This window comes from Cyanistes caeruleus, chromosome 1 (assembly GCF_971803275.1).
Source record: "Cyanistes caeruleus chromosome 1, bCyaCae1.hap1.1, whole genome shotgun sequence".
NCBI classification, from domain to species: domain Eukaryota; kingdom Metazoa; phylum Chordata; class Aves; order Passeriformes; family Paridae; genus Cyanistes; species Cyanistes caeruleus.
In genome coordinates, this window is record NC_141701.1 from 125894743 (window position 1) to 125918444 (window position 23702).

The window sequence follows — 23702 nt, forward strand, 5'->3', positions numbered from 1 at the left end:
TTCTTACCAATAACTGTTCTTGGTCTTCCTTGGCATCCTTGTAAGAGGTGGATCCAGGCAACCAAGATGATAATGGAGTTTACAAGTGTCACACAGCAGCAGTAGGTGTTGATCATGGTTCTTCTTGCAAATTCCACAACTTTTCGCATACGTAGCAGAAAAGTATTATAATTACATATTCATCAAGAATAAATGATACACCCCAGTACATTCCCCAGTTTTAATACAAACGTGGCAACTTCAATTTCAGCATATCATTTAAGTGTGTAATTACTTTTTGGAGTAATTATGGAGGAGATTTTTTTTTAAGGCATTTCTACCTATGTACAGTAAAAGTGTTAAAGGTTCCTAATAAGAGTTAGCTAAAAAATGGCATTCAATTAAATTTTTGAGGATTTCTAACGAGTTAATAATCACTCAATACTTCAACAAAATATACCAGTAGCAAGTAGAAAAAAATGTAACAAATGCTTAAACAGAAAATTATGCTGCTAGTACCAATCTTAATAACCAATCACACGCTTAGGCAGGTAACCACCTTGAAACAGGTCTATGCTGATGCTATGCTGGGCAATATAATTCATTACAAATTCTACTTCCTTTCTATTATTATTTTAGTGGAATTGAAATTCTAGTCATTTTGAAAAGATAGGTGTTCACTGATTACACTATAACATGGAAGGAACTGAGTGCACTTGAATGAAACAGAATTGGTGAAGCATGACTCTCAATTACTTGTGCACATTGAAATTGCCAAATCCTCAGCCCACTGCCATGTTTTCAAGATTTCTACCTCTTGCAGCACTAAAATTAACTTTTGCTTGTGTAAATCATCCTCTTCCCTTAGCCTTCTAGCTGGGCAAAACACTACTTGCTATGGCTGGATGCTCTCTAGACCATGTCACCCCTCAGCTGAGGGTGAGAAAAGAAGATCCTAGATGACATGCATGTATTTTACACAGTCACAGCCTAGGATCCTAGTTTGTGTCCCACTATTAATAAAATCAAACACTTAATAAAAACCCAGTCAGTAGCTTCACAGCTTACAGAAGAGGGGAAAAGGTGGAACTATGACCAAGTGAATACATTTCATAGCCTTGGAAATTAATAAAAATAGAAGTAGAGAAATTTAGCATGAGCAAAAAGTGAGAATTCTTATATGACAAGTGTTTTGTGCATCCAGAGATCGTGACTGAACTGCATCATCACTGTTCTCAAAATCATTCACTCACATGAATGCATTCAAAGAATAAAGTGACCAGTCAATTTTCACATCAAAAAAGAAAAAAAAAAGAACCCTTTTACTTCAGATTCAAGGAGTTAGCTTTGTCCTTAAGGCACTGCTGTCAAATTAGTAGAAACACCCAAACTTTAGTCATGTGTGTGGCAGGGCAAAGAACTGACCAGTATTCAACTTACCCTTCAAAAATAAGTAAAATGTACAGACAACTTTAAAGCATCTTTTCAATTAAAAACTGAAGCCAACAATTTTCTCAGAACGCTATTTTGAAACTATAAGTTACTAGATACTGTATCTATTCTGTCAAAATTTAATTACTTGCCTATAAAGTACTGCGGGAAGTGTAGATGCCTTTTGTGTTCCTCCTTCCTTTTTACTTGGTTTCCTTTCCTTAGGAGCCCGTAAAATTGCTGGGATGTTCAGTTTCTATTGGATTTGAAGAAATGCAGTACACATGAGTCTCGACACTTTTAAAAAATATTTCTCTAATCTCAATGCATGAAGAACAAGACATATAATGAGAGGAAAATTGCTTAGCTAACTATTTTACAGACTACACATTTATCCCAGTGTGATTCTGTAATATAAAGTAATCTTACAGTAATTTTTTCAATTCAATGAGAAAAATACAGAAAGACTAGCTTTCAGAATTTTTCTTCAAGCTTCCAATATATGGATGGACAGGGATGCATTTCTCCAGGAAGCTGAAACAAGCAAAGGCAGATACATGAAAATGACAGAATACTGAGGCAGTTTATTTTCCCCAGCATCACAGCTACACTAGTGCTCGACAGGTTAATTAGAAAAATTATCTTATTGGACCAAGCCCTTCACAAAGCAGACGAGACTCTCGTTGGGTTTCTACTATCTGCAGTATGCTGGCTTCTCAGACAGCAACCATCTATCAAAGTCATTTCCCAGCAGCCCCATGGGTCTGCATCTGTTCAACCAACTGGAAAAAAATGTCATGCAAGCTGTGTAAATGAATTCTACTCAGCTTTTATCCTTTTTTCAAATTGAGTAACATTTGCATCAGGAAATATATTTGCGAATACTTACTCAAAGGAAGGAAAAATAATCTTGGTTTAAAACATAAGTTATGCAAGAATTCTTCTTTGCAAGTAGGGGAGGTAGGCAGACAAATGGAACTAATAAAAGGTTGCATATCTTAGGAACTACTACTGCATAAAGAAAGTGTAAGGTTCCTTTTTTGAACAGCAACACAAGCAGCAACAAATGGCATGCCAAAATTGCGAATAACTGTGTGTCTGCATTTCCACAGTGAACAGTTTCTTCAATCTCAAATCGTAACTGGAAATCATTGCAATCTCCCTCTCACATCCAAAATGTCCATTGACATTTAATACCTCTGACATAAAACATATATGAAAACACTGCAAAAATCTTCTCTTTTTTCCTGTATTGACAGGAACAACGCTAATTGCTTACAACAAGAAGTAACTCAAATCTTCTGTTGTCCAAGATATTTATATTCATCTGATCAAAATATTCTCCTCTGTCTAGTTACACACCATTATGTACATACTGCATTTAAAATTATTTTTATCTCATAAAAGCCATAAAGAGTTAACTTATCATTTGAAGCCTACAGTAACTAAAGACAACTGGAGACAAAAACAGTAGGATTAACTCATGCTTCATGCTAAGGTTCATCAGAAATGACAGGTCAATCACTTATACCAAATGAAAGAGTTTTGCAAACAAGCACACTGTTAAAACAACAAAATTAAGCTACACGTTCCCAGTAGGCGGTTTGCAAAAGTCTAGGTACTTCAATCAGGAAACATTATCCCCTGAGTAAAGTCTGGGTCTGATCAAATTAAATAAATTTATTCAGCCATAGAAGTAGCAGACAGAAACAAAAAGGTCTATTCTTAGAAAAGCTTTTCTGCTGTTTTCTTCTGTAAAAAGGGGCAAGGACCAACCAACCTGTCCAATGATTCTACCCAGCAGAGCCCAAATGCCTTGCCCTTCATTTCGCAGTTTTCCATTCATATTTTGTAGCTCTTCTAAGGACTCACACAGCTGAAAAGTTAAAGGAAAAAAAAAAATAGGCAACAGGAATGAAAATCCATTTAGAATTACTAAATAAAATTTACACAACCTCTTACCAAGGGTGCATTAATTTATTGTGGGGTTAGAAAAACAATGAAACTTATATCAATATAGCTGAGATTAGTACAACCATTCAATAATTTAACAGAAGTGAAACAAAAAACCTAGAGCAACCACTTTTTTTTGTAAAGACCTGAAGTATTTCAGCATGGAAATAAAGTTTCATGAAGTCAAATGGAAAGGAAAACTAATATACAGCAATACATCTTTTATGTGCTGTACACACTACTTATACAGCAAGATTATAACAAGTGAACATATAAATGAATTAAAACTCTCTTTTGCCACACTCATAGAAAAGGAAAATTTAAAATTAAAGGCCACAAGCAAAAAAAAAGAGGTTTTTTTTCTTCTGGAAGTAACTCTTAGGCTGTGTATTTTGAGAGGTAACTATTAATTTGGTTAAAAGCCTTAGGCACAACTTCCTTTCTCTTTATCATGTCTGGGCAGTTCACAAGGATCTGCTGCTACATTTTCCATATGTTCTCACTTAAAGCACACACCAAACAGTTTAGGAATTAATAGCAACACAATATTTTGTCGTCATTAACTATCACTTAGTGGACTGCTGAATTCAGCAAGAATTGCACCATGCCATCTGTCACAAAAGGTACAGTATATCTATTTTTCAAAATAACTGAATATTAAAATGAATATTTATTTCGTAAAAATGCAAAAACCTCTTTTTTAACTATAATGATGAGTTATTAAAAAAATTACATTAGCAAAATTTTGGGGGAGCAAAGCCATGATTTATGGGCATCAAATTTGTTATACGCTAAAAAGCATGCAGAGGACACTGTGGAGGTGTCTGAATACTGATTATTTCTGTCTGAAAAATTAGTCAAGTCATTAAACCTAAGCCCAACTGGAGTTCTAGTTGACATAAATAAATAAATAAATAAATAACACCCTTGAGTATTGTAGATTGCCAGTTATCAAGCTGAGCTCCAAGCAGAGAATCCTGCAGGTTCAAACAGGTCCATGTGCAATTTGTTACTGGAGCTCTCAGTAGGGTCAGTTAAAGAACTTGTGTGCAGTCAACACATCATATTTTAGAAATTGATATTACTTGTATGGGAGAAGACAGACTACTGAATATTTTTAAAAGAAGAAATATGCTTTTATATATTACTTTTAAAATATCAATAGCTTGCATCTTTCATTTTCATCTGAATTTTTTTCCATGGAAAGAAAAATTCTATCAAAGTTAATAGCATCAATACTAAAATGTTACAAGCATGTATCAGCCCTTTTTCTTCACCTTATTATACTCCACATGAAGCTTTTCTTGCTCATTTTCTAACTTATCCTTGATATTCTTCTGTTCAGCCATGTTCTCCTGGATTTGAATCATGCGCATATTTCTCTCTATTTAAAAGAAAACTGCATTATTTCCCACTCTTGAACACACATTTTCAAGTTTTATGCACTATAAAAAAAGTGAAGTGATCTAAAGTAAAAAAAACTGTAACAATACAAAGACACAAAACTATGCTCTATAGGTACAGACTGAGTAGAATGAGAAGGCATAACATTTGTATTTTGCTGCATAAATATTGTGATTGCTTAAATGATGAACTTTGATCAGGACCTAGCAAACACTCAAAAAGTCATGCTATTCCACACAGAAATGGAGGATAAATTAAGGAAGAAATATTAAATCAAAATTACCTACTCACTTCTTAATGACAGTTCAATCTGTTTATATTTCAAAGATTTTATTCTTTTCTGAAGTGTCTTTAAAAAAAAACTTTCTGTGTAAACAGAGACTCCAAGCAATAATATACCTGACCTTAAATGAAGTCATAATCCACATTTATCTACTATAAACAATTAAATACATCCAAAATAAAAAAAACAATGAAATAGCATAGCACAATGCAGCAAAGTGGTACCTTTCATGGAGAAAAATAAGCCATTTTCTCCCTTACCAAGGTAATAATTCACAAAGTCAGCGGTGAGAGCTGGTTGTTTATGTTTTCTTCTTCCATCAACACTGGAACTCGTATCTGAAGTATCCACTGGAAAAATGTCCGTGCTAATTCCCATCAACTCGGCTTTGCGCATGAGCTTCCGTATGGCTGAAGCGCTGCTCGTGAGCGGCCGGGGCAGCTTCTCCCTGGGAACCCAGGCCTGGGGCCTGGTGGTGCGCGCCAGCTCCGCCTTGGCACGATACTGCTGGAGCCTGGCATTGATTCGAGCCTGCAACGGAGGATTCCACAAATTAAAAACATCAAGGAACCATTTAGAATTAGCTCCCAGTTATAATTTGGAACACATCCGCGTTTTATTTCCATTTTAAAAGCTGCACAATCTAATCAGTGCCATTTTCACTCCGGAACCTCACAACTCAAGAAACAGATGTTGATACAGAATTCCATTTTACTTCAGTGCACACACAAATGACATTATCCTTTCACTAGGTTTTGGAGCTATGCACACATTTCTTGATGAGATTTCCCCATTCATGAAAGCAACAGATGACTTCTGGCTTTGAAACAAGCCCTTCTCATAATGAAAATTTGATGGGACTCTGAAAACTCAGTACTGGTCGAAGCTCTGGTCGACCTACCACATATGCATTTAGATACACATTAAATTGGTATTTCTGTCAGCAACAAAAGCTGATGAAGAGCATTTTTACCATATTTGACATACTTTTGTAGGAACTCCTTTCTCAGTGCCACTTCTCTTTATAAATGTTAAACTTGCTGATTATAATTTGTCAAAAACACTACCCAAACAGAAGTGAAGCAGACAAGAGAAGCTCACAATATATATTGTTGATGACATCTGTATATTTGTGACCATCTGGGAGATCCACCCCAGAAGATCAAGCTTTTACTGACAGCTGGAAAACACTGTCTTGAGGGAACTCTGTGAAGTGGCAATTCTGGCAGAAACTGACATCAACATACAAACCTTCAGAGGCAAAACTCCAGCTGACTATCAGTTAGAAGCTGTTTACTTGCCTGCACAAAGAAGAAACTAAACTAATGTGACTGCCCCACCATATGGTGTAAGATACTCCTGAGACAAAAGCAAAAGGTGTGCGTATACGTGCACACTATGGCTAAGGAACATCTCTGATTTCAAACAGAATCACTGAAGGTAGTACTGCATACAGTTTAACACATTACCTTACTAAGTCTTGAACATTAATGACCAAGAAACAAAGCAAATTCAGCTTACAGGTCAGCTCTGACCTCAATGGCTTTTTTCTTGGACCCACAGCAGCAGGCAACAGGTCCACCTACAGCCACTGCTGCACTATACCAAAGTCACCAACAGTAAAAACATGTGGTTGTACAAAATGGATGCAAGTTATCATACTTGCATTAAGATGCCTATGACACTATGTCAAGTAACTCCACCTGCAGTTTTCAGCAGTCATTCCTTCAGTTTCCAAAAATTTAATCTAAATAATTTAAATTAAAAACTGCAGGTTCTAGGTTTGGGGAAAAGAGGAGAGAGAAAGGGAAATGCTGGGAATTGATCAGCATTATCAGCACTGCATAATACATGTCTGAAAACAGAGCTAATAAGCCCTGCTGGATCCAAACTGATACTGCACAACCAGCACTTACCATTATATTGGACAGTATTCATATTATTGTAATGTCTCCACCACACAGGTGCATTTCACATAACTGAGAGTTGAGTATATTCAGCAAGAATTATGAAACCAGTTTTAAATCAAACTACATGAAGCTTAGTATCCAAAAAAATATTTTATTCAAAATCCTTCTATGGTATGAGTTTGCTCATGCTCATTCTCAACAGCATAGGTCATTCTAAATTAATATTCTCCTATTCAAAGATCTCTGAAGAACTGGAAAGACAAGATTCTTTTAAATAAAAAGTTTGATAATATGAAACAATATTTTCTTATCATTACACTACAATTCTCACTTAGGAAAAAAAGCAAATAGTCCTCTCCCATAAATTATTTCCATTATTTGCAACATCTGCTACTTTCTACAAATAAATTAGGCAGGTTTCGTTTAGGTAACAAGCTGCTTTTCTGCACAAGTGTGATTTTTTCCATGGAATGCAGTTCAGTCTAAGTAGTGAAGCAAACTATGCTAGAAAATCCTCAGAATCAGAAAAAAAAAAAAGACACACACTGAAACATGAAAGTATGCAGACTCCCTCAGAGGAATTGAAGCCTTTGTATCAACAGGACATTTATCAGTTGAGCTTCTGCAGTAACTAACTGTTTTAAATGGATCTGTCACTAGACAGGGATATAGACTTGCCTAAGGCTTTCAGACAACTCCCACACAGTAGCAGAGACTCACTGCTTTGCATAAATTATTTTTTTTCCCCTAGGAAATCTTTACTATGAAAACACCTAGCACACAGAATTTCACTTAGACCTACAAAATTTGAAATCTAGACAGAAATAAAAATATGCCTAATTTTTTGAGACTTTTTTCTTCAGAATCCTGAAGAAAATGTGAACAAAAATCTATGAATTACAATGAAAAATAATTACCAACTTTTTACCTCAAAACCAAAGTAATATTTTTCAATTCACACAAGCACAGATATTTGATATTTATTGAAATAGATATATAATATATATGAGATATAACTATATCATATATAAAGATATATTGTTCTTTGAGACCAAACCTATAAATAGTTCAGTGCGCTGTTAAATGACAATGCACTATCAATATATTCCACATTTTCATTCTCTACTATAATAACATTTTTACTTTCTCTTAATTTGTCCTGTTTAACATGGATGATTAATACACAGGCATTTGTGTCACAAATACAATACCTGAGCTTCTGGTGAAAGCTGTTTTTCTCTTTCCTGCAAGGACATTTTACAGTAAGATTGTAAAGCCAAGTAGTTCTTCCGCTTCCATTTTCTGTCTAACCTGTCTGCATGCTGTTTACAATAAGCAAAAAAAGGGTCAGCTATATCCTGTTTCAGAAAAAAACAAAGGGGAAGGAACAAAAATAAAGTGAGACAAAGTAAGGCCAAAGGGCTCTGAACAGCACAAACATTCTGGCAATCAGTTCACATGTTTGAATGGGAATGTTTTCAAAATCAAGTAAAAAGTATGTTTCTAAATCAATTTTGTCATGTTGATGTAATTTACAATATAAGGTGTTTTTCCATTGTTTTCATTGCATAATCCTAAACATTTTTAAATGTATTAAGGATTTAACTCTCTACTAGTCAATCTCAGTACTGTATTTACATTCCCAATAAAAAAATCCCAGCAAAATAAATTCCTAAGTACAAATCCCTTTGACATATAACATGTATTAATTTCCTGTTGATTAACTGTGCCTTGTAAATTAAATCCTACCTAATAATGCTGAATACTATCAACGGCAATATATTTGGTTTCTCCAACCATTTTGGTGGCTGTACCCTCACATGATTTATCATCTCTAGGATGATTTTTTTTCCCATTTTTCATTCCACCATATCTGCACACTGTCATGGCTAGGTTTATAGAAACTTTTAGTACCCGTAAACCTTGCAAGCAGACTACCAATATCTGAGCCATGAGGAGACATGGTTTGAGAAACACATTTTGTTGCCTTTGTATTTTCAAAAGTGTATCAACAACATCATAAATCTATAGACTAAGAAAAACTTCAAGCAGTCTTCCTTCATCTAGTAATACAAACATTAATAAATTACCTGCCTATCAAATTTCCCTTTATTCCACTCATAAAACATAAAATAATAAAATTTACTCTGACTTTCCTTATAAGCACATTTTATTTTAATTTAGATTTTCACAGTATGTGACAGCTTACTTCAAAAATTAGCTGTGCCCTAAAATGAGATTGTGTGAGACCCTGATTAAAAATTTGACTGAAGAAAACACGTAACAAAATTTTAAGGTGGAAAGGCCAGCAGATACATATGTCCAGAGGGAATTCACATAGGGCTTTTAAAAACTCAACCTTACACATAGTCTATTCAGGACAACAACGAGACAACGTGTTATCTTCCTATTTATTGGTCCAACAGAAGTATTTTGTGATTCCTTTATGAATCCCTTGTTGGTCCATTGTTTTCAGAAACAAAAGTGTCAAGATCAACAGTGAAAGTAATGCTAGTTTTTGTGTTACCTGTGCTACTTCCTAAGGCAAAAAGCTAAACTGTGAAGCTATGAACGTGACTGGCTTAATCCAAATGATATGTATCAGGATGAAACTGGACAACCTAAAAGTACTTATACCATAAAAATTAATCGGGAAGTAGTAACTTCAAATCTGAATTGCTATAGATCATATTAAAAGGGAAAAACTGTTAAGATATTAAGAAGTTATCAGGAGGTTATAAATACTTGCTTTTCATTCTGATTCCGAAGATTACCGTTACCACAAGGAAAGTCATATCTATGTACCACAAATTGAAGTAAATACTGGAAAACATGCATGAAAAACTGGCATCAGAAATGTCTTTAATTTCTCAAGTCTCCTATTTAGTATGAAACAGAGATTATTGTACTATTAAAGTAGTAGCTAGAGAAGTATGTCACCCTATGTGAAGTTCAGGAACTAGAGATAGAATTCCTGTCAGTATTGACTGACACTCAATTAAGCCAACTTCTGTGTTAACTTTTTCTACCCTTTTTTCCAGTCAGTTTCAAAAGATGCTCAGTTGGACAGTTTGGTGAAGGGCTCTACCTGTACAGCTCCTTTACCCAGCCTAGTCCTTGTTATCTACTTAAAAAAAACTTTGTTCAGGACCTGTGAATAAAAAAGCTACCATTTCAGGTCATCTCCATAAGCTTTCAACAGAGGTTCAGTTTTATTCTATCCTTTCCATAGCTACCTCTTCTGCTGCTGCTTCTGAGAGGAGGCCTTCCTTCTGAGCACAGGTCACATGGAAATAAGCTCTGCACATCCCAGCATCACAACTAATGCATACACCAGTTCTGGCAAAACGAGGATCTTCACAAAAGCTGCACTCCTTTATAAAAGAAGAATGGAAAATGTTACAGTAAATATTTCAGGTGCATTTTGCCTAATATTTGATAATTTATGACATATATATAAAAACCAAACTGGTAGGTTATTCCTGCGTGGTACAGAAACCAAGTATGTTCCCAATGGCTGACATTACTTAAAGCTTCCTGTTTTCTCAACTCCCACTATTAATTTCATTTTCAACAATGGTAAAGTGCTTAAACAATCTAAACAGCATTTTGGATGGATTTTTATATGAACCTCCAAGTACTGCATTTCCCTTCAGTGAAAGAACTAAACACCATTCAAGCAATTCAAGCACAATTAGTAGTGTAAGTATGGCATAGAAAAAAACACCACTCCTCAGCAAACGTTCAACAAGTTCAGAGGACAAACAAAAAAGAGCAGTGCTCTGAATGACTGAAAACCATAGATAATTATGTACATGTCTTTCGATAAGCAATGACTGAGGAGTAAACATGACAGTGCAGAAGCAAATACTCAAAAATCATAAACATCAGTAAGGAAGGTCACGATTAACTTAGTTAAGGAACTATGGCTTCAGATATGTACATTCTAGGCACAGTCACCTGCAAAACAACAGACTTACAACTCCTCATATGACCTGGAAAAAAACACTTAACTTATTTTTCAGTCAGATCAATTCCTCAGTCTGTTTCACCACAATTTCAAACCAAATTCCTGTGCCAGCAATCTAGAGCAATGAGCACAAAAGCAGGAAATGGGAACATGCGCTGCTTAAACAGTGCTGCTATCCGCTGCATAAAGATGACCTAAAATTATACATTTCCTGGACTCCTACTTGCTTAATAGAGAGCAAAGCTGTCTAACACCTAGAGAAAATATCTCCATGCAGAAAGTTAAACAACAGAATGGAATGGTAAGGAAAACTCAGTGACCGAAGAATCTCAAGACATTACCTATGCTACACTAGAAGGGCACCCTTTAACTGTGTAGCTGCATCACCTAACAGGTAAGAAATTAAATGAAAAAACCTATTGCATTAAGCTAGTTTTGCAAGGGGGAATGTGCAAAATAAGCTGTAATTTCCACACTTCATACAGCAAACAGCATTTACAGCTTTGCAACAGTATGAGTCTTTTTCACCTGTACTGTTCACTTTCACCTTACTCACAGCAAGAAAAGAAGCCCAAATTCTTTACCCTACTCCTATACATCATTCATGTTTTTTAAAAAAAGAGCATGATTCATTTCAACAACAGTTTGTAGGGTCTGGTGTGCTTGTTCCCTTTTTATACAAACATTTCTAAACAAGGCTAAATCCCTCAGCAGGCCCAGGCTCCTGATACAGGTATGCTGTACATGGGCAATGCAAAGTGTTTTAATCTGCTTTATATATTTATTTATGCATTTTTAAAACTGCACGTATTTTTATTTAGTATTCAATTTAACAAACTGACATTAAAGAAAACAGAAGTGACTCAGCAGAAATGATGCTTTAGAGCTGCAGACTTAGAACCTTCCCTCACAGCCTGACAGACATGGCTTCTCCACACTGTCTCCATTTGTAAATACTAACAATATTTACCAAACTAATGAGTGCTGTCCTCTGCCCACTGCAATGGTTTCCTGTAAGGTTTGTTCATGATTACTTTTCATCAGGACTCAAAACATTTACATCCAAAACACTTTTAACTCTAGAACTATTTTTCAGTTCAAGTTGAGGGTCCTGTGCTCCTGTGGATTTTTGTAAACATTGTTTTGGAACAGCCTGTTCTATGCATATTAACTTACATCCAAACTCAAAAGTAATTCTTACTAATTTACATCTGCCCCTCTTTTAATCAAATTAACCTCCCATTTCTCATCTTACAAATTATCCTTGCTTTCCATTCACATTTCGTCAATCTGCCACTGACTTCAAAAGAAATTAGCACCTCTGTAAAAAATCAGGGAAACTGGGCAAAAATAGTGACAGAAATTATGGAGAACAGTGGTAAGGGAATAGATAGAAAGATAGAGGGAAGAGCAGGTAGGCTGTAGGTATAACAACCATTAACAAATTTTATCTCATTTTTAGTCCTGAACCTCACTACAAAATTGCTATAAAAAAGAAAAATAAAGTTGGAAAGATGCATTTTAGTCTATTACATGCAAAAACATAAAATACAGCTACTCCTTGCCACTACATCTCTTCAAAACTTACCTTTGCACCATACTTGGAGTAATTCATTTCTGTTAGTGTTACTGGCCGCAGCTTGTCAATATCTCCAAATGCCACTCCTGGAACATAGAGGGCACAAACAATGTGGACCCACCTAAAACAGCGAACAAAATTAGATTACTGTTATCAGTATTTTGATCCTATATTATACTCACAGTTTTGAGATTTCAAAGTCCCTTGTACATGCTGCAGATGCTAGCTGGAAGACTTGAAGGAAAGCACATTAAAAGCAGGGGTGGAGCACCTGTTGGGAATTCAGGAGCTCAGACACTAAGCCATAGAGTAAGGTCCTTCAGAGGCACTGGGATTGCTTTGCCTGTCTGGATCAAGGACTGGGCTACCATCACCTTCATGTTCTGACGGCTCTCACAAGAGCTGCACACACTTTTCAAGGAATATGAAAGGTGTTCAGAAGATTTTGATATTACTTACAAAGCTAAAGCAGACAGATATTTTCATGATGTGGTAGGGGGTAGGAAGGGAAAGAACAAAATTATACAGGTAGTCACAGCAAGACTGAGCCTGAGCATATCGCTATGCAGCACTTACAACACAGCATCAGTCAGACACTGCACTGTTAGTTACACCTATTAGTATCACCAAAACTATCTAGTTTTAACCAGTGCAGAGAGGACTTGCATTCAGGAACAAACACGTCTGGGTAGTATAAAACAAAGGCCTATCTGAAACTCGGATAAATAGACTGTTACTTAGTTGTTCCCTTCTTTACTGGCCATAAAATTACTAGAGTAAGAAGTCTAAATCTTCAGCCCTGAGGGGCAGAAAATGAATCTGGTCCCTAGTGTATAGTAATCAAATGCCACACAGTGGTAAAGGCTTCAGCCTCAACACTGCTCTTGACAGGCATCTTCCTAACCTCCTGAAGCTCTCAGCTACTCAAAAACAGCCTTGCAACAGAAGACAGATTTTTCTCGTCTTCTTCCTCTTCTTACATTGTTCTCATAATGAATTTACTAAAAGATCCAGCTCTCACTGTCACAAACCATCAGTTACTGACAAACTCAAAACCTGTTCTGCATAGCATGCATGGCTCAAATTAACTGAGATAAACTACTGCAAATAATCTTACTGTTTTATCAAAATTCAGGAAGTATTTGCTACTCCTTGCTAAGTCACCAGGTGGAGAAAACCATGTCAGAGGGCCAAGATTGCTGGTTTTTTGTTATTTTAAGATATTCAATAAAATGGCCTTTCAATTGCAGAGACTGTAGCTAACACTTCGAACCTATAAAGTCCCACATGATATATAATACAAGAAGAGACTTCAGACATAACTGAGCTGAAATATCCTGTTTGAGCCTCAGCAAGTGTGTTAATTCAGCACTTTACAATCTTCCCAGTCATTACTGTTTAACAGTAAATGTATCACTAGTGAAGACTAAAACTCTCTTCTGTTCTAATCAAATAATAGAATCTACTCCTTGTATTCAAGAAGACTCATGATGATGTGAGAAACACTTCTTCCCTTGTCTCTTTTACCAGGGATTCAGTACAGACTTGTTATCACCTGCTTAAATCCAAATCCATACCGCTGTGCCCTTTTTTCCCATCTTCTACCATTGTTTAGCCTAACTCTTCTCTCTCCTCTTTCCTTTGTACATCAATTTAAAAAAACTGATTTTAAAAAATTCAGTTATACCAGAGCAATAACATCCTGGGTTTAAGTGCACTTAAAACAGCTTCTGTTATTAACTAGCTGCTTAGAGATGAGAGAAATACTGAAGTTTATGGTTATACTATTGAGGAGCTCCATGTAGCCCTCGTTTCCCAAAGCAGCACACTTCTCATCAATGGTCCTTAAACCTACAATACTGGAATTTTTAACACTCATATTAATCAGGTTTCATGTTATTTATGAATCATATATCACAAAAGAAATTCTGAAAAAGCAAAATATGAAAGGTTCAGTAGCAAGCTCAAAAATTCATCTATATTTCAGTCTTTACAAAAAAAAACCCAATGATCTTCCAATGCACAGAAGTGGTGGACAGACTATTTACTCACCATTTTCCCCCAAAACAGTCAAAGATATTAACTGAATAACAGAAAAATCCCAGTAACAGTAAGAAAGTACTTAAAAGCCATTAAATTGCTTCCCTCTGTAAGAAATTTTGTAAGAATTTTTCCAGTAAATTGAAGAAGCCACAACACTGACTGATCCATTATATCATGTCTAACAAGACTCTTCACTTGTATACTGAAAACAATTATTTATTAATATTATTTATTATTATTAATCCTATGGTTAAATCACTCAGGTTTGGGATGCTAAGTAGCAAATTCCTTTTAAAACATATAAACTTAAAACAATGAGAAAAACATATATCCCAAATACACATTTTTATGTAAGAACTGCACTGTTTTGCTCCACAAATTTTACTAGTGTTCTTCACAGCCACAAAATCATTTGGTCACAGCACTGTAACTACAGGAAGATGCAAAGAAAATTTAAAGATGAGTTACAACCTTGTCTTTAAACAATGTAGTACATATATGATGGCTTGCTAGCTACCAGAGAACAAGATGAGATACTCAAGTGTTCTGCCAAACTTCTTGCTGCTCAGAAAGGGAGTAAACCTCATCCCTGGTTTTATTACAGAATAAGCACTCCAGCATGCCAGCACAACAATACAATGTTATATGGAAAAAAATTCTTCTCATTAGTATATAAGAAGTGAAGCTGTCTGACTCCCCACAAAACCAGTGGAGGTACAACATATCCCTGCAGGGGAGCAGTGGAGCACTGGGTACCACCTCTCCCCTTCCATGCTCTATCCAGGAGTGGCATTAGCTTGGCCTAAATCACTACCATGCTTCTATGAAATGTTCCCCTATTAAAGAAAGCATATGTATGTGCTTAAATGTATATTTTAGTAAGGATTATGATTTATTAAAGTAAATATCTCATTGACATGAGCATATTGTACTTATTTTCAAAAGGAAATTAAAAAAAAAAATAAAAGCAAAATACGACACACAGAATGAGACCAGTAACCTTGAGATAAACAGACTTCTTGTTTGTAAATAAAAAATATCTGAATTCTGTAGGGCTTCTTTTCTATACTCTTCTTTCAATTTAAGGTGTGTAATACAGAACAAATCTTTATAAACAGAAGTTAAATATCTCCACAATTATTATTCTTAACAAAAACCCAAGGTTCTGGTTGGAGATTTTTGATAATAAATTTTAATACAGACTACTAAACATACTCTCTGAAGTTCAATATAAAGATACACATCTTCTACAAGCAGCTGCTTTCTCAATTTAATTTGCACAGTTTTTTCATGCTCCACTGGTGTATTTAATGCTGCTGCACTCTGTAGGAGTTTATCTATGATAAACCCAACAGCTGGCTGCTTGCTTCATACTGACCTTCTCGAAATGTTTCAGTACATGTCACCCAAGTATTGCAGTATTACAGATTTAAACTGCCATTTCTGTGTGATTGGCACACAAGTGCCTCATTTCCTTAACCACCTATATGTGAACTCAGACCTGAATCTTTATTAAAAAACATACACAAGTCAGTCAAGTTCACAGCTGAAGCAGCTTCAGCTGCTTTTAATACCAGTTCTAAATATTTTCCTGCTCATTTATTTAGCTGCACATGTTTTAGAAGCTTGTAATTAAGACAAATTGGGTAATCAAAGAAGAATAATCTTCCTTGTTACTTTACCATCCATTTAGCTTGGAGCAATGATGACAGATGTTGATTAGGAAGGAAGAAAAACTCCATACTGAAACAAGGACAGAATTTATATTTTTGGATAATAGCATTTTGAGAAGTAAAATTTAATAAATTTACATTTATACTTGTGAAACTGAGAAATTAATGTGAAAAAGCTTCTGCTGAGAAATTAAGCACCTCATTATTATAACAATTCACCTTTCATGTAAAAGGAGAGAAATTATTCCAATTTGATTATGAATAAAAACTAACTAGGTTTGGTTTGTGTAATTTTCAGCACTGATGTATATGATGAATTTATTTTTAAAAGGTGGTAAGAAGATGAAGAGCAATGGTGAGTTAAAGGAATCTGTTACTCAGTAATCTCTTCCTGCTAACACATCAAGAAAAGCACTGAACTGGATTACAGTTAACTGATTACAATGGAAACATAATGGACACTGCCCCAAGACCCTACCCCTAGTCTATAGTGCCCCCCTACCCTTGACAATTCAAATTTATAAACACATAATAAAATGATAGCAGAGGAATTTTCACATATTGATAATGTGAACTAGTAAATAGCATTTTTTTTTTCCTACATATCTTCTTCATATGAGAGAATAAACTTATCCAGGATAGTAATATCACATTATCCAGCAAATAAAGATACAATAACAATTTGTGTTAAGTGTCAAATTGTTAAATTGTTAAAAAAATATTGTGATAACACCTACTGTCAACAAGGCAGGCACATGCTTCTGCATAGACAGCCAAAGAAAATACTTCCAGGTTAACTAAAAGCATACCACCACTTTACAAGACAAAATTTAAGCAATTATTAAAATGCTGACTATATTTTCTACTAGGATAATATGGAAAGTCATATATATAGGGCTTAAATTGTTTGCAGAACACAGGAATAAAAAGGTTGAAATAAAATTTGCCAAGTGTTATCAAGTCTCACATTTCCTGTTACACAATTGACTTACAGTCTTTAAAAGTAATTTTCTTGCATATAGAAGCATTATTATTAATACAGAAAACAACTGGAAAAGCACAATTTGCTTAGTTATATAAAAGCTTTATAAGGAAGATGCACATACACTCTTGAACCTACTACAGACCAGAAACAAGGATCTGAACCCTAAAAGTACTATAAAAGCACTACTACCTCCAAGGTTCAAAATTATTCACTATAAACCTTGACTCATTTGTGTAACTTTTTTTTAAAAACTTATGAAAAGCCCAGCACCTGAAAACTTTGCTTATTACCACAAACCTGCAATTTATACAACCATAAATTGTATGGGGAAAACCTTAATTTTCAAAGTCTATTAATAATAAAACAAAAAAAAAGGACCAAACAAAACTATGAAACCATGAAGTAAAACCTCATGACATTAAACATAAATCACACGTCACTGATAATGCAGCTTTTGCCTCTAGTACAGATAATTAGTTATTAATAATATGTACATCTTAATAAGCAGATTAATTCCCATGATGTCTTCAATTCCTGTCACATTTGAACATAAATTCTCAAATTAGACCCGAATTCAATTCTAAAAAGAAGCAAAGGATATTCTCGAAAATCAAGAATATAAACTTCATAATTCTAAATGATCATAATATACTAGGTCTGTCTGAATACCTTTAGCACACCTTCAATATAATTTTGAAATGCTGCTTTTTCCCATCACTGCCTGGCATCACTGATCCAGTCCTTTGCTCTAATAAAATAAAAACATGCAGTTTTCTTCCCACTTACATCCCACTTGAAAGTCAATAGACTTAAGCAGTCACTCTACAAGGTATAGGGAAAAAAAATCCAACCTTTTCAAGATTAGATGACATCAAATCATCACTTATTTATTCTTACCTGCCTGCATCAGTCTCCTTGAAGATCCCATCCTGGTTGGGACACAATTCACAGCTAGGTGTGACACCACATTTGCAGGCATCACAAAACCAAGGCTCTGTGGAATTTTCTGAAGCTGAACTCATGATAGAGTCACTCTCCCCATCAACACCATAGCAGCCTGTACACAGAACAAATGGAAGATCAATACAAGAAGAGAAAATTGCAGAAGTAGCCACTTGCCAGTTATGACTTCAGAGGGAAACATACACACACATTCACGGGAACAATTTGACAAATACTGAGATACTCAAAGTTTACAACATTTTTGAAACTATTATGGTTAGTGCAAAATTTACTTTGTAGAGACAATTTAATTCTAGAAATTCACCTGTTTTTCATGATTGTATTAGATTACAACTGAAAAACAAGAAGAAAAGGTTTTTTTACTTTATTCTTCTAGCCACACGTGGTGCTCTTTCAGACTATCCATTAGGAAAAGTAAGAAAACAAAACTTGAAGCAACCAAAGATGAAAAAAAACTCAATGCATTTTTTTAGTAAAGAAATGTATTTCAAGATAAAAGCAACAAGTTTTTCTCCCTGAAAATTAACATTTTTTGGAGGAAAGTGAAGAATGTTTGGGTTTTCTTCTAGAGGTTCATTATGTCAGTAAAATCCAGTCAACAAACATGCATTCCACTTTCCATTCAGCGTGCAAATCAGCTACAAAAGAATACACATGAAATAAAAAACACTATTTACCTACTTTATGAGTTGTAGGACTGCCTTAAGGAGCCTTGTGCAACTTCAAAACCAAACTAATGTTTGTGGAGCACAAACTGATAATTCTGAGACACCACACTGGTGACTGATGAAACATATATATATATATATGTATTTTAAGCATTCTAATTTGTACCTGGTTTTAAATTATGGCTAGGCTCTACCATTCATTCAGTTTCTCCATTCCTCTTCAGTACAACGAGGGTATTATTTATGATTGCTAAGGTGCCTATGTATGCTTTATTACCACAAATTTAGGAAAACTGTCTTTAAAGTGATTTGTTATTTAAATTTTGCACAAAAGCAGGAGTTGCATTAGTACTACTGCAAATGATAAAAAGAAAAATACTAAATCACCACAAAACTGCTTTTTTTCATATCACACATTTTGAACATTTAGCTGCTATTCAATAAGAGAAAAAAAATTAATTGTCAACACTTAAAACACAGTAAAGACTTTACTAAAAAATTAAATTTAGCTATTTATCAAATGCAGCAATCAAGTCAAAATTTGTGCTTTCAGAGCAGTAAAATTACTCAATTCTGCAATTAAATAGCAAGATGATTTTTTTCTTTGTTTCATTATCTGCTGGCTGTAATAAAATAGCAACAGTGCTCCAACTCCCCTTGTGACAGAAACAGAGATCTGCATAATACATTGAAACTACATTCAGCAAATAAGCAACATTGCAGAAACAGCTTAAGAAACTTAAGTCTTCCATTACAGAATGAGCTTCATCAGTAAGAATTAAAATAAGATGGCAGAGTGTTTCTTTTCCTAATAAAAAGTGTCCTAGAATGAAAGTGCAAGTAATGTGCAGAAGTGTGTTCAGAGACAAATTTCATTAGGGATATATAAGACCAAATAGCTCATGCCTAGGGTCACTCCATCTTCTTTATAATGTGGTATCAGCTTTAAGCAACATTCCACAACGTAATTTTTTTAACTCTAACAAAACACAATTTTGAATAGATGTCAGCAAATCTCCTTTTCAGCAGTAACACTTATGTGCAAACACATAGCTCAGAGCTGATGAGTCATTAACCTTTTAGTAATTCCTTCAGACGTCTAAACATATTAACATTTTCTTAAAAGTACTTACTAAAAATTTCTTACCATTACAAATGCAGTAATACTGTCCTCAATCCACATGGCAAAACAAAATCAGCTTCTTTCAAACACTGATGCTTCTTCACCAATTGAAAGCAATTAGAGTTGCTTTTCTAGCCTAAGTGCCATCAGTCTACTAAAATTAGAATGATGACTTCACCAAACTGTCTTACCTTCATTCTGAAATAGGTGCTTTATTATACTTATCAGTCATTTATACCTGATTGTTTTTTATCCTTCCTCCTAGAAAATGACATAAATGTGCTGCAATTATTTCCATACTTATCACGAGTGTTGGCATTAAACATTATTTCTATAACAATACAAATATGTCCTTTTACAAAGGGGAGGGAAGTCCATATTTTTAACCCCATTTTTTTGCCCTAATTTTTATATAAATCTTAGTGACAGCTTTAAAGAGTTTAAGATCTCTGACAGATAAGGAGGCATTTACTCTTTTTACCAGCATTTAGCAAAAGCTAAACACCACACCTTTATAACCAGCAAAAGGAGTGGTCTTTAGCTGGAGAAAATAGACTAGATTACCATTAATCATTGCTAATAAAAACATCAAAACAACTTGGTCTGCCACAAAGCTGAAGAAAAGGAAACCCAGCCTATATGCTGCTGACCTGTACCCTGCCAAACAGAGCTGCTGAATCAAAGTTCCAATGCAAAACCTTGTTGGCACTGAACCCAGGGTTCAAATGAGATACTTTGTAATTGTTCTTGACAGCCTTGTTACAAGGGCCAATTTCAGTATACTTAAAAGTCTAAATAAATCATAAATATAAATGAAATATATCATTTTAGGATCCTTATAGTATATATAAGTATATATAGTATAGTATAGTATAGCAAAGGTTCAACTTACTACTACCTGCCCTCTTTTGCTATGGCGAAAAAATTATTTTGTTCCAATTACCAAAAATTTTAAGAATTCATGATTTCAAAAGGCAAAAATATGCAGATACAAACCTGCTACTTGGTAAATCATTCCATCCTAGTATTAAGTGGCTACACTGAAGATCCATTTAAAGTTGCTCAGTCCAGCCATTCTGAATGAATCATTGGGAACTGCTGGTGTTGGAACAGAATGCAGTCTAAGGGCTCACTTAGTAAAAGCATCAGGAGGCAACCTTTATGTCCTCTCTAAAAGTATCCCAATTGCACAGACAGTGACTACTTCAGGCCTCACAGGAGAACAGGAGGAAGGATACAGAACCTGTAAAGGACATGTCTGGTTCCAAGTACTATCACTGCAGCTCTGACCTACTTGGCATTAAGTCAACCATCTGCCCCCTTGACTGGAAAATACACTAAAGAAAATAAAATAACTTTTAAACACTTTTCTTAAAATGCATGCTGTCTTTCCTTAACATTCACAAAAATTCGGAAGACTGGGTCTTCAGAATACCCCTAAGAGCTACTTTTGAACTTAAGTTCATTAAAACCTCATGTTTGTATGCTCTTAGATTACTGTATCATAATTCCATTTCTGACACCTCTTTTAACACCATTAACACTAAACAATAAAACCAGGTTAGTATAATACTGTCCTATGAATTTAAACACATGAAATTCAAGAAGGTAAAATTTTCACACCACTTTACTGTTCCATTAATGGCATCTATATATTAAAATTACAGCCAAGTTGTCTGCTGAATGTATGCCATTATATACAGAAAGCAAACATTTTTATTCCCTGATTTTTAAGTCATTTTACTCTGCCAATAGCTTATATTTTCATGTGATTGTCAATAAAAAAAAACTGCGCACACTTTAAAACAGTACCATTAAAACAATTCTTCTGAAATTTATACCACTGAGAGAAACAGAGACCTAATTCTTGTCACAGCTGCAGTTGGTCCTCTGTTTCTCTGGGAAGGTAAGTTTTTGCCAAAGAGGATATCTGCATACACCAACTACATCTATATATACACTCTGAAACACAAACTATATGGTAAACAGTATGCTAGCAATATTAAATGTTGTGAGATCATAGTACTGAAATATATTTCACTCAATCCTAAATTGGACCAACAGTTTAAAATAAATACATTAATAATTTCATGCATCATAAATTCAGAACAGTATTTTTATTTAGTAAATGGAAGTACTAAAGTACATGATTTTGAAAAATGGATTTTTATACCAGACAGCAGCAGACCACAGTAAGGGGCAAAATTAAAATGCAATAGTGTTTTACTACACTGTTGAGCATATGGCAACTACACTATTGCTTTTAGCAAGAGAATTTTTAATTCTCTGACATACACATCGAAGTACAGTAAGAAACAAAGATAGGAGGTGAAAAATAAACTGCTCAAAAAATGCAGAACTTTTATGTAACTCACAGCAACTAACCTAAGGGCAACAACTGGCAAGCGTACTACCTACACGTGTGGCAAATGCTATGATGTGTGCCAGACATCTTCAGACACACTGCAATCAAGATGTCAAAAAAACTGACAACACAGTTGGGGGTGTCCTACTATTACACGATCTTAGAACAAACACATTTATCCAAAATGACAGATTGGTGTCTAAAGAAGATTTTTATAAAAAGAAATGACAATTATCTTCATACAGAAGTAAAAATTCTGAAAAGCTACTGCATAAATTCAGTAAGAAAGATTTTTTTCCCCTTTTTTTTAGTGGGGAGAGGGAGGATATGACAAGGATAGGCTGATACATGAAATGAGAACACATTTTTAATTGATGGACTTATGAATTAACCACAGGCTTTTCAAACTAACAGATGAATGCATTGGATAAGAATGGGTATGAAATTATCATTACACTTATGCTACTTATGCAGTTTTAAAGGCAGCTAAAATTCAAACCAGTTATTTACTCCACTAAGCATAGATTTTTGGGTACATGTCTGCAGCACAAAGACAGCTTTTGGAAAACTGATGCAGGCCATGCAGGTGATATGAACACAAAATAAACAGTTGTATTAGAAAGTGAACTGAATTTCTCACAATCTCAAACCTCTTCAGTAAGTCAAGTAAATGTATTTATTAAGGGTCCATGATTTTTGGTCTGAACAAAAATTCCCCTCCAACTCCTGGCCATGTTGCTGCTTCCATATGAGCTCTGACAGAGTTGTTCCCAGATGAGTTGTTATGGTGGTTTTCCCAGGGAAGACCTTATGTAACAGCTCATTAATGCAAACAAGCAATCCAACAGGAATACAAGTCACAACCGAACAGGCAGCTGCTGCACCAGGTCCTCAAAAGGATAAGGTGGTAGCACCAAATACCCAGAAAGGAGCCCTGGTGTCCAGAAGAAGTAGATTTGACTCAGAGCTATTTTCTCAGCTAATGAATAACTTCACATTGAAAGAGGTGGCTGTCATAGAGAAACCTCTTTCAGTCACCAGAAAGGTTCTGTGGTGGACAGAAACTTCCACACGAACAGAGCACCAAGGCATAAGTCAAGGGTATAAAACCTACTCCCTATGAAGCAAAACAGTTCTTGCAAGAGTCAACAAGGAGAAGAAGAAAATAAGGTCTTTGGGAGAAGAACAAATTGTCAATATCATACTTATGTAAGATCCTGGGTGGGACACCAGTAGGTTGTGAAAGGAGTGCACTCCTTCCACATAATTATTTACCATGCTACAGAGAAAACAGGCTCATTCGTAATACAACTTGAAACTGCACACAAAAACTATGGAGAAAATCCCTGTGGTATTCCACCAGCTTGCTTTAG

At 35.0% G+C, this 23702-nt stretch overlaps 1 protein-coding gene across 1 annotated transcript in view; it reads right to left on the minus strand.

Moving 5' to 3' along the window:
• The window catches only part of PHF14 (PHD finger protein 14), a 161587-nt gene that overhangs the window by 116297 nt on the left and 21588 nt on the right, over positions 1 to 23702 (minus strand). Inside the window, exons 5-13 of the mRNA XM_086855937.1 lie at positions 18108 to 18267; positions 12519 to 12630; positions 10197 to 10334; positions 8172 to 8318; positions 5311 to 5581; positions 4641 to 4747; positions 3191 to 3286; positions 1563 to 1666; positions 8 to 139 (exon numbers count right to left, since the gene is read on the minus strand). Coding sequence (XP_086712063.1) covers positions 8 to 139; positions 1563 to 1666; positions 3191 to 3286; positions 4641 to 4747; positions 5311 to 5581; positions 8172 to 8318; positions 10197 to 10334; positions 12519 to 12630; positions 18108 to 18267 — 1267 coding nt within the window. The remainder of the gene's footprint in view (positions 1 to 7; positions 140 to 1562; positions 1667 to 3190; positions 3287 to 4640; positions 4748 to 5310; positions 5582 to 8171; positions 8319 to 10196; positions 10335 to 12518; positions 12631 to 18107; positions 18268 to 23702) is intronic.